Below are 13,565 nucleotides of genomic sequence, written 5' to 3'. Positions count from 1 at the left end.
CTTTAGTGCAGATGATTTCAGGGGGTGCTTAAAGAGCAGGAAATCATCCCAGCAGTGGGATCACAGCATCCCCACTGCCTGTCCCCATCCCTCCCACAGCCCCTCCTCACCGCCGCTGGGACCAGGACGGCGGATGCTCATTAGGCTCCTGATTCCCCTCTGCATATTAATTTCACGTCGTCGAGGTCGCCCTCAGCTTTGCTGGAGTGGGAACATGAGACCAGCAGGAATATTCATGGCAGGGGATGGCTGTCCCCTGGGCCGGGTTGCAGTGGGGGTCTTTGCATCACAGTGAGCCGTGGTCCAGCCCTGCTCCCAGTGCTACATCCCTCCCAGAGCTGCAATCTCCAAATTAGCATCCCTTCCCAAAAGCAGCATCCTCCAACCCAGCATCACTTCGAAACTAACAACCCTCAAATCAAAATCCCCGCTAAACTGGCATCCTCCAAATTAACATCCTCCAAAACAACGTCTCTCCCCAAATCCTCATCCTCCAAATCAGTATCGTCCCTAAACCAGCATCCCTTCTCCACCAAAACCCCTCTCCAAACCAGCATCCTCCAAAATCACACCTCTCCCCAAATCCTCATCCTCCAAACTGTTATCCTCCCCAGAACAACATCCTCCAAAGTAGCATCCCTTCCCAAACCAGCATCCCTCCCCAAATCCTCAGCCTCCCAATCAATATCTCCCCCAAACCATCATCTTCCAAGCCCTCATCCTCCAAACTGGTATTCCTCTTCAAACCAGCATCCTCCAAACTGGTTCCCTCCTAAACCAGCATCCTCTGTACCAGCATCCCCCTCCAAAGCAGCATTCCTCCCTACACCAGTATCCTCTGAAGTAGCATCCCTTCCCAAACCAGCATCCTGCTCTAAACCAACATCCTCCAAACCAGCATCCCTCCCCAAATCCTCATCCTCCAAATCAATATCTTCCCCAAGCCAGCATCTTCCAAACCCTCATCGTCCAAACCGGCGTTCCTTTTCAAAGCAGTCTCCCCCAAACCAGCATCCCTCTCTAAACCCGTATCATCCAAAACCACATCTCACCCCCAATCCTCATCCTCCAAACTGGTACCCTCCTAAATCAGCACCCTCCAAACCAGCATCCTTCCCTAAACCACCATCCCCCCTAAACCGATACCCTCCAAACCCACACTCCCAAAACCCTCTCTTGCCAATCCAGCTCCCTCCAAACTCTCAGCCCTTCCCAAACTCCCACAACCCTCCCTTTGTCCACACCGGGGGATTCGCTGTCCCTGAGCGCCGCCGCTTGCGCTTCAGCACTGAATCACCTCGATTACAGATTCACTTGGATGCAATTTGGGAAAGAAAACAAGGGGGGGGAGAAAAGAAAAAGACAACAGCCCGCCCTCCTTCTCCTTCTCCTCCCCCTGGGAAGGGGAGACAGCAGCATAAATAGGCACCAGCACAGCACAGTGCCAGACACACAGCAGCCAACGAACAGCAGGGCAGCTTTCCCCACACGCGTGGCATCGCTCTGGGCACACACAGCATGGCAGAGCCTTCGCTGCCCCTCTCCTTCCTCTGTCTCCTGGCTTTATCCTCCGCCTGCTACATCCAGAACTGCCCCCGGGGTGGCAAGAGGGCTTTGGGTGATACAGCCCTGCGGCAGGTATGGAGGCACGGGGGTAAATGGGGGCTGTGTGGGGTGTGGAAGGTGCCCAACAACTGCTGGGTGTTGGAACTTGCTGGGGGTTGTTGGCATCTGCTGGTTGGTGCCAATCAATCTTTGGGTTGGGAGACAGGGCCAAGAGCATGGTCCCGAAGCGATGGCTGAGCTGGGGGTACAGGAGCATTTGTGGGGGGACAAAGGAGGACTCTAAGGGTGGCATCGGGATCAAGCCACTGCGTCAGATGGCAAAGGTGGGGACAGGCCAGGCATCACTGTGCGATACGCGATGTCTTATAGGGGGTCTGTGAGCTCAAAGATGGGCACTCAAACATGCTCTGTCCCTGCAGTGCCTCCCCTGTGGACCAGGGAACAGGGGTCGCTGCTTTGGACCCGGGATCTGCTGCGGTGCAGAGCTGGGCTGCTACCTGGGCACGGCAGAGACACGGCGCTGCGCTGAGGAGGACTATGTGCCTTCACCCTGCCAGGCTGGTGGGCAGCCCTGCGGCTCCGGAGGGCGCTGCGCTGCCAACGGTGTCTGCTGCAGTGCTGGTAAGGGGGGCTGGGGGGAGTTTTGGGGGTGATAATGCTCGGTGGTGGGAGATGGGGAGTGGGTGGAGCTGAGGTGGTTGGGGGTGGGAAGGGTTAATGGGGACTGGGGTGGATGGGGGGTTGCAAAGGGTTGGTGAGTGCTCTGGTGCTTTGCAAAAGGATCGGCGCCCCTCCCCAAAGCAGCAGCATCCTCCAAACCAGCGTTCTCTAAAATCAGCATCCCCCAAAATTAGCATTCAGCTTCTGAACCAGCATCCTCCAAACGGGGGCACAGAGCAGACGATGTCGCCAGCTTGGGACAGAGATGGAGCTCAGAGCTCCCTCCCACGTCTCCACCATGAGACATCCCTCTGCTGGACACACAAACCATAAAAAATCCCTGCTTCCTCATTAATGGGAGCAATAAAGCTGGAGTTTGGGCTTCTCTGATGGGAAACAGATGATCTTTAAGATCCCTCCACCCAACACAACTCAATCCAACTCAACCCAACCCAATTCAACCCAACTCAACTCATCCAAACCCAACCCGACTCAACCCAACCCATTCTATGATTCTACGACCTGAAACCAACTGCTCCTAACTGTGATGCTTTCCCCACTGCAGACACATGTGCCATGGACACCGTGTGCCTGGAGGAAGGCAGTGAACAGCCAGAAGAGGCAGAGGAGAAGAACCTGACGGTGCTGGATGGCACAGCTGGGGACCTACTGCTGAGGCTGATGCACCTGGCCAACAGGCAGCAGCAGGGCAAGCAGCCCGGCCTCTGAGCAGCTGGGATATCAGCAGGACCCGTTGTAAATAGCAGATCTAATAAAGTCCTCTTGCACTGTGCTGGCTTTGTCTGAGGTGTTGGGGATAAGGGGGGGGGAGTACTGAGCTCCAGGGTTCATTGGGAGCTTGGGGATGGGCAGGATGGGGCCATGCAGGTGGGTGCCATGCCTTCCTCTGACTCCCTGAACTCATTTTCCCATTTCCACTGTTTTCCACCTTGGAGGCTCAGCTCCCATTCGACAGGATTTTGCTGAGCTGGTGCCCCCTGGTGCTAAAAGGGAAAAATCCCATCCAGAGCCACGATTTGAGGCCATCCATCCTCACCCCAGGATCCCATCAGCATGCATGGATTCCAACCTCCCTTTCACACCCTGTCCTCAGATTTGTGATGGGGGATCTGCCTTTGGATGCCGTCACCTCCTTGCACTCTGGGGCTTTGTTGCCTTTGGGAAGTGAGGATTTGGTGTTCAGGTCCTGGCAGAGGTTCTGGGGCTTACACCTCGTACAGATCACATCTCACCCCTCCGTGAGATTTGTGGTTTTGGCCAGGTCCAACATCCTAAATGGGATAAAAAGAAGAAAAACCATCCCAAATTCCCCAACCCTGAAAACCAAATTTGCAAGCTTTGGGCTCCCAGTTGTACCCAACCACGTGTGTTATCCTCCCAAAATGCCCCAAACCCCTCAATGCTGCATGCTTCGGGATCCCAGTTGAACACCATCACACGTATTATCCTCCCAAAATACCCCAAACACCAAAACCCCAACCCCTCAAAGCCACAAGCTTTGGGTTCCCAGTTGAACCAACCCCAGCAACTATCTTCCCAAAATACTTCCAACTCAAAAACCCAAACATCCCAAAGCCACAAGCTTTGGGTTCCCAGTTGAACCCGATCACACGTATGATCTTCCCATGGCAGCAATACTACCAACACTCACCAAACTGCTCCCACATCATTCCCACAACACCCCCAAACCCGGGGCTATTTGGGCAGATGCTGCCTAAACTTCTTACCCTTTTGGGTTCCCTGCTCCAGGCTCCGTGTGGCGTTTTGGGGGCTGCGTCCCCAAAAGGAGCCACGTCCCTTGTTCCCATCATCCGCCTGTCCCCCTGGGCTGGCATCTGGCTGCTTTGTGGAGACAACTGGCCTTTATAATGTCCCCAAAGGGAGGTGGCACCTTGGGGTAGTGGTGCTCCCATTGGCCCACGTCACCCCGACACGGTGACCAGCCCCCATCCCACCCCATTAGTATGGAGCCCCGCGCTCCAGCTGCAGCCTCAGCCCGCTCCACATGACCCCACTAAGTGGCAGACCAGACACAGGGCAAAGGGGATGGCAGAGGTGACAGCTCTGTGGCACTGGGCTCTGCATTCCCCAATTAAGCAGGCACTGGGAAGGACTGGGGTCACGGTCTCCATAGACGTAAGCCGTTGTCCAGAATGAGTGGATTTATTCAAGTCAGGAAGCCCTTAATTGCAGTAACAAAGGCAGGGAGGTTCAGGCCTTGGAGGCTGGCTGTACTCATGCCATGTGTGTGGCTCCAGGGCAGAAGTTACAGGAGATTTGGGTTTTCAAGCATTTGCCAATGGGTAAATTGGGTATTTTTGAGAAGGTGGGATGGTCTAGGGAATGCTCAGTGATGTCACCATGCTCCCAGATGGGACATGCATGCTGCTGAGCACCCCTAACACCAGGTAGAGACGGGCATGAATGACCAGGCACCACATATCACAACCCAAAGCTCTCCAGCTTTGCTTTTTTTCCTCCCACCAGAAGAGATTCAAATCCCAGCCGGCACAGAGTTTCACTTCAGCTCACCCCATTCACCCTGCTACCAGGAGGACACATCACCAAACTCCAACCCTACCCAACGCATAGGGTTTGGCCAAGCAGGACAAGGAGCCACAAAACCACAGCGTGGCCATCCAAGAAGGTTTCACCCCCCCAAAAAAAAGCACCTGCAGCCCCTGTGCATCCCCTTACAGCGGTCAAAGCGAGCACTAAGCAAATCAGCACCACAGCACTGACCTCACGTCCTCGACCTCCAGTTATTAGCCGAGCCCTTTGGTGTGGAAAGCAACGCCTTGTGTTTTTAACAGGAAATCAATGACGATGGTGCTGGCGTGTATAATTAGCAGGGGGGGCCTATAAATACTGCTGCTGGCCAGGACGGGACCCAGAAGCATCCTGATCCTGCAGCCATGTCCTACAGGGCGCTCACCGTCTGCCTGCTGGGGCTCCTGGCTCTCTCCTCAGCTTGTTACATCCAGAACTGCCCCATCGGGGGCAAGCGTGCCGTGCCAGACATGGACATCAGGAAGGTAGGTCCCTGTGGGCTGGGTGGGCTGTGAGAGCGCCTGCCACCCCTTCATCAGGCAGCTCTGAGCTTGCCAAACAGCAAGGTGAGGTGCATGGATGTTATAGGAACGGGGTTTCAGAGCAGGGGGAATCTTAAAGTAAAGCAGTTTGGGGATGGGGAGGCAAAAGGGAGCTGCAAAGGCAGCCAGACGCAATATGCTGATGAAAACCCATTGCTTTTTCTCAATGCTGGGAAAAAAAACAATTCCAATGGGGCAGTGGCACCATTTTTATGTAGAATGTTAACTTCTGGAGGGTGAATTTGGTGCATGATCAGCCACTTGACTAAAGCCACGATCGTCATGGAATCATTCAGGATGGAAAAGATCTCTAAGAGCACCAAGTCCAACCCCAGCACATCCCTCAGTGCTACATCTCCAGTTCTGGAACACCTCCAGGTTTGGGGATTTCAGCCCTCTCTGTGCCACCTGTGTCAATGCCTTTTCTTTTGAAGAATTTTTTCCTCATATCCAACCTGAACCTCCACTGGTGCAGTGTGAGGCCATTCCCTCTTATCCTACCACTGTTACCTGGGAGAAAAGATCAACATCTTTTCATCACTCCTACATGAAAACAAACCCAGAGCCTTCCAGAGCAAACCACTGGGATGAGGACTGAGCTGAGAGCAAGATGAGGACAAGCACACTGGCAGAGGGCAGGGAGATCAGGCTCAATCCCTAACGCTGTTCCTCAATGCCCTGTGCAGTGCCTGCCCTGCGGCCCCAGGAACAAAGGCCACTGCTTTGGCCCCAACATCTGCTGTGGGGAGGAGCTGGGCTGCTACCTGGGCACCTCTGAAACCCTGCGGTGCCAGGAGGAGAACTTCCTGCCAACACCCTGTGAGTCTGGGAGGAAAGCCTGCGGCGAGGATGGGGCGAGCTGTGCAGCACCAGGAATCTGCTGCAGCAGTGGTGAGCAACGTGGGGAGACCAGGGGGGGCCTCACATCCACCCCAGGGCTGTGGTACAGAACAGGGAGGGGGAGGATGTTACTGGGGATGGACCTGTCGCTACTGCGGGGCACCGAGGCCAAGTTGTTTGATGTTATTCAAAACAGCACAGGGATGGAGCTCTGAGGGCTGCTTGGTGCTCATTTCCTCTTCTCTTCCTGAGCAGAGGGCTGCGTGCTTGACTCATCTTGCAACCAAGAAATGCTGTTTGCATAGGAGGAAAAACCAGCAGGATCTGCTGTCCCATGGGCTGCACCAGCGCAGCACCCAGCACCATGACTCAGATTGAAGTGATGCTCTTAATTAGAAATAAAACTTGGAGAGAATTAAAAAAAAAAAAAAGTATTTGTGTGTTTTTCTCCATCCTTGCCTGGTTCAGCTCTAGGATCCTACTGAGACGGTGCTGTTCAGAAGTCCTCTGTGGTTTTCTTGTTTTGTTGTGCTAAAAGTCATCCTAGAATGGCTTAGGTTGGAGGAGACCTCAAATCCATCTAGTTCCACTGGGTGGGCAGGCTGCACTCACCAGCTCAGGCTGCCCAGGGCCCCATCCAACCCAGCTCTGAGCATCTCCACTGATGTGGCAACCACAGCTCTCTGGGCAGCATTATCACCACTCTCTCACCACTCTCTGAGTAAAGAATTTCCTTCTATCTACCTCACATTTCCCCTCTTTTAGTTTAAAACCATTCCCCCTTATCCTATCACTATTGCACCATGTAATTAAAAAAAGAAAAATCAGTTTGCCTCCTGTTTATAAACTCCCTTCAAGTACCGAAAGGCAAGGGAGGGTTTAAAGGATGAACAGGAACAACAGGTCATTCCACCATAGCAGAAAACACAGAAACAATGATTTATTTCACCTAGCAACAAAAAACACAGCGTCTGTGTTTTCTACAAAACAATCCAGACCTTGTTTTCCATCAAAGGCATCCAGAGGGGCAGAAATGCAAACAGTGCTGGGGCCACTGGCACAAGAGGCCATGATGGGCTTGTGCCAGAAGCAGATGTAGTCACAGGGTTCCACAGAGGTAAGGGTGCAAAACCAGTCAGATACAATCTCCCTGCAATGTGTTACTGTGCAAGGCCCAGGTCCAACAGGTGTGCCTTTTTCTTGCACGTATTTAAGACCAATTGAGTGCAGAAAAACAAATCAGAAGGCCAAAGATAAAGGGAGAGTGACCAGAGATTGAGGTGCTTCAGCTGAGCAGAGGAGACAAAAGGATGAGATCTCTCCAGTGCAAAACCACTGAGGATTTGCCCTGGAGTCTGCTTTGCTCCACCTCACCTCCAAGCCAAGGGCAGTGGGGATCCAACCAGAGGGAGGTGGAACTGCAGAGCACCACTTAGAGCAACGGGAGCAGAACACCAGCAGCTCCTCCTCCTCCTGCCTGCCTTACTGCAGGACTGAGGCAGAGTGCTGCTCTGCACCTCAAAATAACACCATTTCCCTCCTCTCCCCCTACCTCTGCAACAGCAGCACAGGAAGCAGGCTGTTTGTCCATCAATTCTGTGGCTGATTTGTGCATTAAAAGGAAGAACCCCGGCCTCCAGGTGGAGGCCAGGCCAGCAGATCCCCTTCAGCCATGAGACAGAGCTGCTAGGACAGTGCAGTGCGCTTGACGATGCGTCCCTCTTTGTCAATGGCGAAGTTGTAGTTGCGAGGGTTGTCCAGGCACTCCTCAATCCGAGCCTCCAGGTTCTCAGGAGTGATGAAGGTTTTTGCTTCCTCCTGTAGGAAAGAGGGGAGTGTTGGCTGTTAGCACACGCCACCAGAGAAAGCCCCAAGGGTCACCAGGATCTGCCTTTGGGCACATCGGCACCACAGCAGGTTGCCAGCACCTCTGCACACACCGCTGCTGGCTGTGGGGCTCCTGCAGATGTGCCAACCTCACATCCCAGCAGTCAGTCTGAAAGACAGCACTGTAACTCCCTCACTTGTGATTATTCCTATCCCTGCTGTCTGAGCTCTCACTTCACCTCCGTCCTTTCCTCAAGCTCCAGGAAGGAGCCAACATTTCCCTTCCACAGAACACAGGCCATCAGAGCATCACTCACACGGATGGTGGCAGCCATCTGCCCAGCATCCCCCAGCTTCTCTCACCTGCAGTTGCAGGACTTCTTTCTCTTTCTCCTTCAGAAAGGCCTCCATCACTTTGGCTTTGTTCTCCGCAGCCTGCAGCTTCTGCATCTTCTGTTCTTCCTCTTCTTTCCTAATTCTTTCTTCTCTGCCATTTGGGAAAGAAGAAAACTTATGTTAGGTACTTATGACCTGAGTGAGACACATCAATCCCTGGGGCACCATGCCTGCAGGTCTGAGTGCAGCAGAAATGGAGGAGCAGACCAACAGGCTTCATCCCTTTAACCTCTGCCTGAATTCATCTGCTGACTACTTTGACTTTCTGAGTGCACTTCCAATGCTTGACCAGGGGATGGCTCCATGGGAGCAGAATAGGAGTGAAAACAGAGAAATATCTCAGGTTAAAAATCAGGAAGAACTTCCTCTCAGAAAGAGTGGCAATGCATTGGCACAGCTGCCCAGGGAAGTTGTGAAATCACCGTTCCTGGAGGTGCTCAAGAACCACAGAGACATGGCACTGAGGGACATGGCCCGTGGGCACTGTGGGGATGGGTTGACAGACTTCATGATCTTAGTGTTTTTTTTCTGTGACAGTCACAGCACACCAGCGGCAAGCAGGGATGAACCACTCAGGTTTATTTTTACAAAAACATGGCCTGGTTATCTGGATGTTTTATTTGGTTTTGAAACACAACCTGAAGCAGCAGTTAGCACTGAGGCTGCCTGCCCTCACCTGCGTGCCCGCTGTCGTGCATTCTCAGCATCGTTCCAGGCCATCAGCAAACGGTGCTCCTCTGACAGTGCTGCTGAGTCCTCAGCATCCTTTTGTGCCTCATGCTTCCTCTGCACCACCTCAGACCTGAAGATAGAGCTGCCAAGGAGCAGGGCACTGAGCACAGCCCCACATTCAGCCCCCACACATTCAGCCCACATTCCCAGCGATGCTCAACACCCACCCCTCTTCCAGCCCAGTGTAACCCTTTAGCCAGTCCCCACATCACTTTCAGACTCCCCCCAGCTCTCCTCTGCCCCACTGCCACTCTGGACTCCCCCCGACATCCCCTGCCCCAAAACAGCCCCATACCCAATCACATTGTGAATGACAGATGCACTGTAACTCCATATCCTGGCCTAAAATAGTTCCACAGTCCCAGTCCCACTCTATACCCCCATACCCTAATCCTGCCCCAAAGTCACTCCAGAATCTCCCCAGTCCTCCTCTGCCCTTAAGATACCCTATTACCCACCCTTCAAATCCTCCTCCATACAAACCATCCTGATCTCATCCTACAGCAGCCTTATACCCATTCCCTGCACCACATGCACCCTGCATCCACAAAACCCTCCCCTACCCCACCACAGTGACATACCCTGCCCCAAAACGGTCCCATCAACCTGATCCTGCCCCACAGCAGTCCCACAGCCAGACTAGAACCCTCCCCCTGCCCCACAGCAGCCTCATACCACACCACAACCCCACATTCCACCCCACAACAGTCCCATAGCCACATCCGTGCCCCACAGCCACTCTGGACCACTCCCCGAATTATACCCTGCCCCAAAGCAGTGCTCATATCCACCACATGCCTTGACAGCAGCCCCAGCTCCACCATCAGCCCGACTTCTGCCCCAAAACAGTCCCACAGCCGCCTCACAGAGACACCCCACAGTCGTCCCACACTCTCCCCAAAACTCCTCCTGCCCCATAACAGCCCCACACCCGCCCACCCCACCCTCTCTTAGCCCCGCCGGTACCGGAGGGCACTGAGCACCAGGCGGTGCTGCCGGTATCGTTCGGTGACCACATAGAGCTCGGCGGGGTCGACAGGAGGAGGCACTTTCAGCCGCGACGCTTTAGATTTGGCGGGGGGATCGTGCCGCGATTTGCGGCCCCGACACGGCACCAACCACGGGCTCCAAGCAGGGACAGGCCCGGTAACAGCAGAGGGGAAGGAGCGCGGACCGCAATACCTCAGCGCCGCCAACATGGCGGCCAGCAGCAGGCCGGATGTGACGCGAACAAGGCGGGAGTAGCGGACCAATGAGAGGAGAGCGCGGAGCGAGGCACGATGGGAAATGTAGTGCGTGGGGCTGCTCAATGCGGTTGGCGCAGGGCGGCCTCCAGAGGGCGCCACACTGCGGCCCGGAGGGTTGAGGGCATCGGCTGGAGCGGGCGGCACGGCGGGGTCGGGCAGGGCCGGAGTGCGGCGGGGACCTGCGGGTGGGGGGTTGTCCCGAGGGTAATAACCCAGAGTGTGAGGTAAAAACCCCCGTGTGTGAGGTAAAAAACCCCCATGTGTGAGTGGTTGATGATCCTATGGAGGGGTAATCTGTGAGATAGTAGTCCCCTGTGTCAGGTAAATCCTGTGTGGAAGGGTGTGAAGTTATGAAGAGGTTTCATCCCATTTATGTGGGAATAATCCCATGTGGGGGTATAATCCTATGTGAAAGGGCGTAATCTGTGTATGTGGGGGTAATTCTGGGGATGGGTGATCCCAGCGTGTGTGTGGAATGGGAAGAGTCTCAATGGGGATTGATATGAATGGGAATAATCCCATAGAAGGAGGGTGGTGGTATAATCCCAGAAGGGGAATAACCCTGAGGAAGGGGGAATGGGGGTGGTCGTAGCAATAGGGGGAGAATAACCCAAAGGGGGGGTTATTGGAGGGAGGTGGTGAGAGCACTGAGGGGGCAATACGTGAGGACAGGATTAGGGTTAGGGGATGATGTGGGAAAGGACGCAGGGTCCCTACCTGTGGGGCGCTGAGGTCCCTCTTGCCCCCTGGGTACCATCCGTGGGACCAGTGCTGGCCCTGCACAGTGCCTGCCAGCAGCAGCAGGGCCAGCAGCAGGCAGCCACCAGGAGCCATGGCACCAAACAGGGCTGCGGGGTAATGGGAAGTAATGGAGAGGTAATAGGGGAATGGGGCTGGTAGCCAACCAGTGCCCAGACCAGTGCTGGGTCAGCAGGGATGAGAACCTCCTGAGTGGTTTTTGGGACTGGGGTTGGAGGTGCCCAGGGATGGGCATCTGTGGGTGCTGCTTGGGGCTGGTTTGGGTCTGCAGAGATGGATACTCCACATTTTTATCAGAAAACGGAGGTGCTGCAGGGGATGAGCACCCATGGATGCTGGATTGGGTTGCAGTAACACTGATCACCCTACAGTCCCACCTGGGGATGAAGGTGACAGGGAGAAGAGCACCCATTGGTGCTGCTTGGTGTGGGCTCGGGTCTGCAAGAAGCTGTGCCCCAAGGTGCCTCTTAGGCTTGTTTTGGGGATTGGAAGTGCTGGAGGGAAAGAGCACCCATGGGTGCTGCATAAGGCTGGGCTGGATGCAGCAAAGACAAGCACCCCAGAGTCCTGTTTCAGGATGGAGATGTTGGAGGGAATGATCACCCATGGGTGCTCTTTGGGGCTAAACTGGGTGCAGCAAGGAGGGGTACCCCAAGGTGCCACCTGAGCTGGGTTTGGGGATGCAGATGCTGGATAGGACAGGCATCCGTGGGTGCTGGCTTGGGTGCAGCAGGCACGGACACCACAGGGTCACGTTTGGGAATGCAGATGGCAGGGGGTGTAAGCACCCACAGGGTGCTGTTTGGGGCTGGGATTGGGAATGGAGGGGACGAATACCTCCAGGATGCTGCATGGAGCTGGCTTTGGGTGCAGCAAGGACAGGCACCATAAAGTCTCAGGGGAAGGATGGAGATGCTGCAGGGGATGAGCACCCACGAGCAAAGCCGAGTACCCGGGGGCTGCTAGGGCTGATCGGGGTCCCACCACCCTGCTCCCCGCATCGCACTCACCTGTTGGGATGGCGGTGGCTGGTGCTGTGTCCTGCCCAGGAGCTCGGCACCGCTATTTGTAGGGCTGGGCTTGCCACCACTCTTTGTAGGGCTGGGCTTGGCAGTGCTGACGTCGACCCCACTCCCTGGGGAGATGGCAGCCAGTGCTTGCTGAGTGGGAGCCCACCCCAGAGCTTGAGGATGCTCATGGAAGGGGGTGGGGGGGAATGCAAATCTCAGTGCCCCCTCCCGCAGCAGATGGTATAGAAGATACTGCTGGCAACCCTTGTTTTCCCTTTTCTCCTCCAGTTTTTCCAAACATGGGGCTGGATGCTGCATCTCCGCCTGGCCACAGCTCTGGGTTTGTAGCAGAGGAGCAGAGTGTGGGAAGTGGATTTAGCCCGGATTACCTACAGCTGTCTGCTGTTTGCAAAGCGATGCTCCAGCAGCTCTGCACATGGCCAAAGGGCAGGGATGCTCCCCAGGCCCCAAAACACTGCTCTGAGCACCGAGGAGGGGGAAAAAAAACCTCATTAAAATCACATCTGTGCAATTAATCCAATGGCTCTCGATGCCACAAAAACTGTTAAACTATGGTCACCTGCACCCCTCTGCCCTCAGGTCTTTTCTTTGCCCTTAGGGCTCTTCTTGCACCTTGGCTTGCCACAAACATTAGTTTTTACATGTTTTTTTCTTCTGGGAACTTCCAAACTCAGTTATTTTACACCTTCTGCTCTGACAACCCAAATTCATTTTGTATGCCAGTTATTTCCAAATGGCACCAACAGGAGAGAAAGGGACGGGCACAGGCACCCCCACATCCCACCAGCAAAGGGACAGAGCTCCTTCAAGGAGCAAAACTCCTTTTCCCCCTCTTCGTTTTGCTTGAAATCCCAACAGACACTGCCAGGTTCAGCTTTCCAACCCCAATGTGATGGCCTGACCCTGAGAGAGAATGCTTTTTCTCTTTTTTTTTAAACAAAAATCAGGATATTTAGATACATACACACACACAGAATAAGTTGGTTTGGTTTCTTTTCTCCTTATTTTAAAGAGCTGACTGGCAGAAAAATGTGAAACCATTTCCCTGCAGGTCTGCAAAAGCTTGTGCTTGCTTGTGGGTTATTGGTTCAGATGAGATCCAGAATTATTCTTTCCTTTTGTTTTTGTTTTTTCTTAAAAAAGGCTTTACTCCCTCAAGAGAAAAGAAAAAAGATTTACAAACAAAATAACAGCCTGTATCAACTCTCCAGAAGAGAGATGGTGTGACAATATTAATCCAAACATCACGCTATTTAATTCCCCAATAAAACATTGGAAAAAAAAGGAGCTGACAGTATCTGCACTAACACTTTGCTACATATAAAATCTCCAGCTAATATGAAGCTTATGGTACCAACCTCTAAAACAGTTAAGATATATACACATATTTTGGG

At 53.9% G+C, this 13,565-nt stretch overlaps 4 protein-coding genes across 4 annotated transcripts in view; 2 read left to right on the top strand and 2 right to left on the bottom strand.

Moving 5' to 3' along the window:
- Window positions 1–13,565, bottom strand: part of PTPRA (protein tyrosine phosphatase receptor type A) — a 553,533-nt gene that overhangs the window by 444,434 nt on the left and 95,534 nt on the right. The gene's annotated exons all lie outside the window — the stretch shown is intronic.
- On the top strand, window positions 1,341–3,047 carry LOC125692751 (vasotocin-neurophysin VT). Its single transcript, XM_048943684.1, has 3 exons — window positions 1,341–1,638; window positions 1,986–2,187; window positions 2,792–3,047. The coding sequence occupies exons 1-3, from the start codon at window positions 1,519–1,521 to the stop codon at window positions 2,953–2,955; spliced, it is 486 nt and encodes a 161-aa protein (XP_048799641.1). The 5' UTR covers window positions 1,341–1,518; the 3' UTR covers window positions 2,956–3,047.
- Window positions 5,138–6,590, top strand: LOC125692752 (neurophysin 1-like). Its single transcript, XM_048943685.1, has 3 exons — window positions 5,138–5,282; window positions 6,026–6,230; window positions 6,435–6,590. The coding sequence occupies exons 1-3, from the start codon at window positions 5,163–5,165 to the stop codon at window positions 6,482–6,484; spliced, it is 375 nt and encodes a 124-aa protein (XP_048799642.1). The 5' UTR covers window positions 5,138–5,162; the 3' UTR covers window positions 6,485–6,590.
- On the bottom strand, window positions 7,103–11,153 carry MRPS26 (mitochondrial ribosomal protein S26). The gene is made up of 5 exons (XM_048943666.1): window positions 11,099–11,153; window positions 10,101–10,560; window positions 9,079–9,216; window positions 8,370–8,493; window positions 7,103–7,997 (listed from the first exon to the last, which is right to left on the bottom strand). Exons 1-5 carry the CDS (start codon window positions 11,136–11,138, stop codon window positions 7,866–7,868), a joined length of 894 nt encoding a protein of 297 aa, XP_048799623.1. The 5' UTR covers window positions 11,139–11,153; the 3' UTR covers window positions 7,103–7,865.

Source organism: Lagopus muta, chromosome 4 (genome assembly GCF_023343835.1).
Source record: "Lagopus muta isolate bLagMut1 chromosome 4, bLagMut1 primary, whole genome shotgun sequence".
Taxonomy (NCBI): domain Eukaryota; kingdom Metazoa; phylum Chordata; class Aves; order Galliformes; family Phasianidae; genus Lagopus; species Lagopus muta.
Note: the sequence above shows the minus strand (reverse complement) of the source record. Positions and strands in the feature narration are given on the sequence as shown.

Excerpts from the sequence above, each read along its gene's own strand:
- LOC125692751 (XM_048943684.1), top strand. The coding sequence starts at position 1,519 with ATGGCAGAGCCTTCGCTGCCCCTCTCCTTCCTCTGTCTCCTGGCTTTA. Across the intron at positions 1,639-1,985 it reads GTGATACAGCCCTGCGGCAG|TGCCTCCCCTGTGGACCAGG; the intron begins GTATGGAGGCAC and ends CTGTCCCTGCAG. Across the intron at positions 2,188-2,791 it reads CGGTGTCTGCTGCAGTGCTG|ACACATGTGCCATGGACACC; the intron begins GTAAGGGGGGCT and ends TCCCCACTGCAG.
- MRPS26 (XM_048943666.1), bottom strand. The coding sequence starts at position 11,138 with ATGGTACCCAGGGGGCAAGAGGGACCTCAGCGCCCCACAG. Across the intron at positions 10,561-11,098 it reads GGGACCTCAGCGCCCCACAG|GTCCCCGCCGCACTCCGGCC; the intron begins GTAGGGACCCTG and ends CCCCACCCGCAG. Across the intron at positions 9,217-10,100 it reads CTGGTGCTCAGTGCCCTCCG|CTCTATCTTCAGGTCTGAGG; the intron begins GTACCGGCGGGG and ends GCTCCTTGGCAG.
- LOC125692752 (XM_048943685.1), top strand. The coding sequence starts at position 5,163 with ATGTCCTACAGGGCGCTCACCGTCTGCCTGCTGGGGCTCCTGGCTCTC. Across the intron at positions 5,283-6,025 it reads CAGACATGGACATCAGGAAG|TGCCTGCCCTGCGGCCCCAG; the intron begins GTAGGTCCCTGT and ends TGCCCTGTGCAG. Across the intron at positions 6,231-6,434 it reads AGGAATCTGCTGCAGCAGTG|AGGGCTGCGTGCTTGACTCA; the intron begins GTGAGCAACGTG and ends CTTCCTGAGCAG.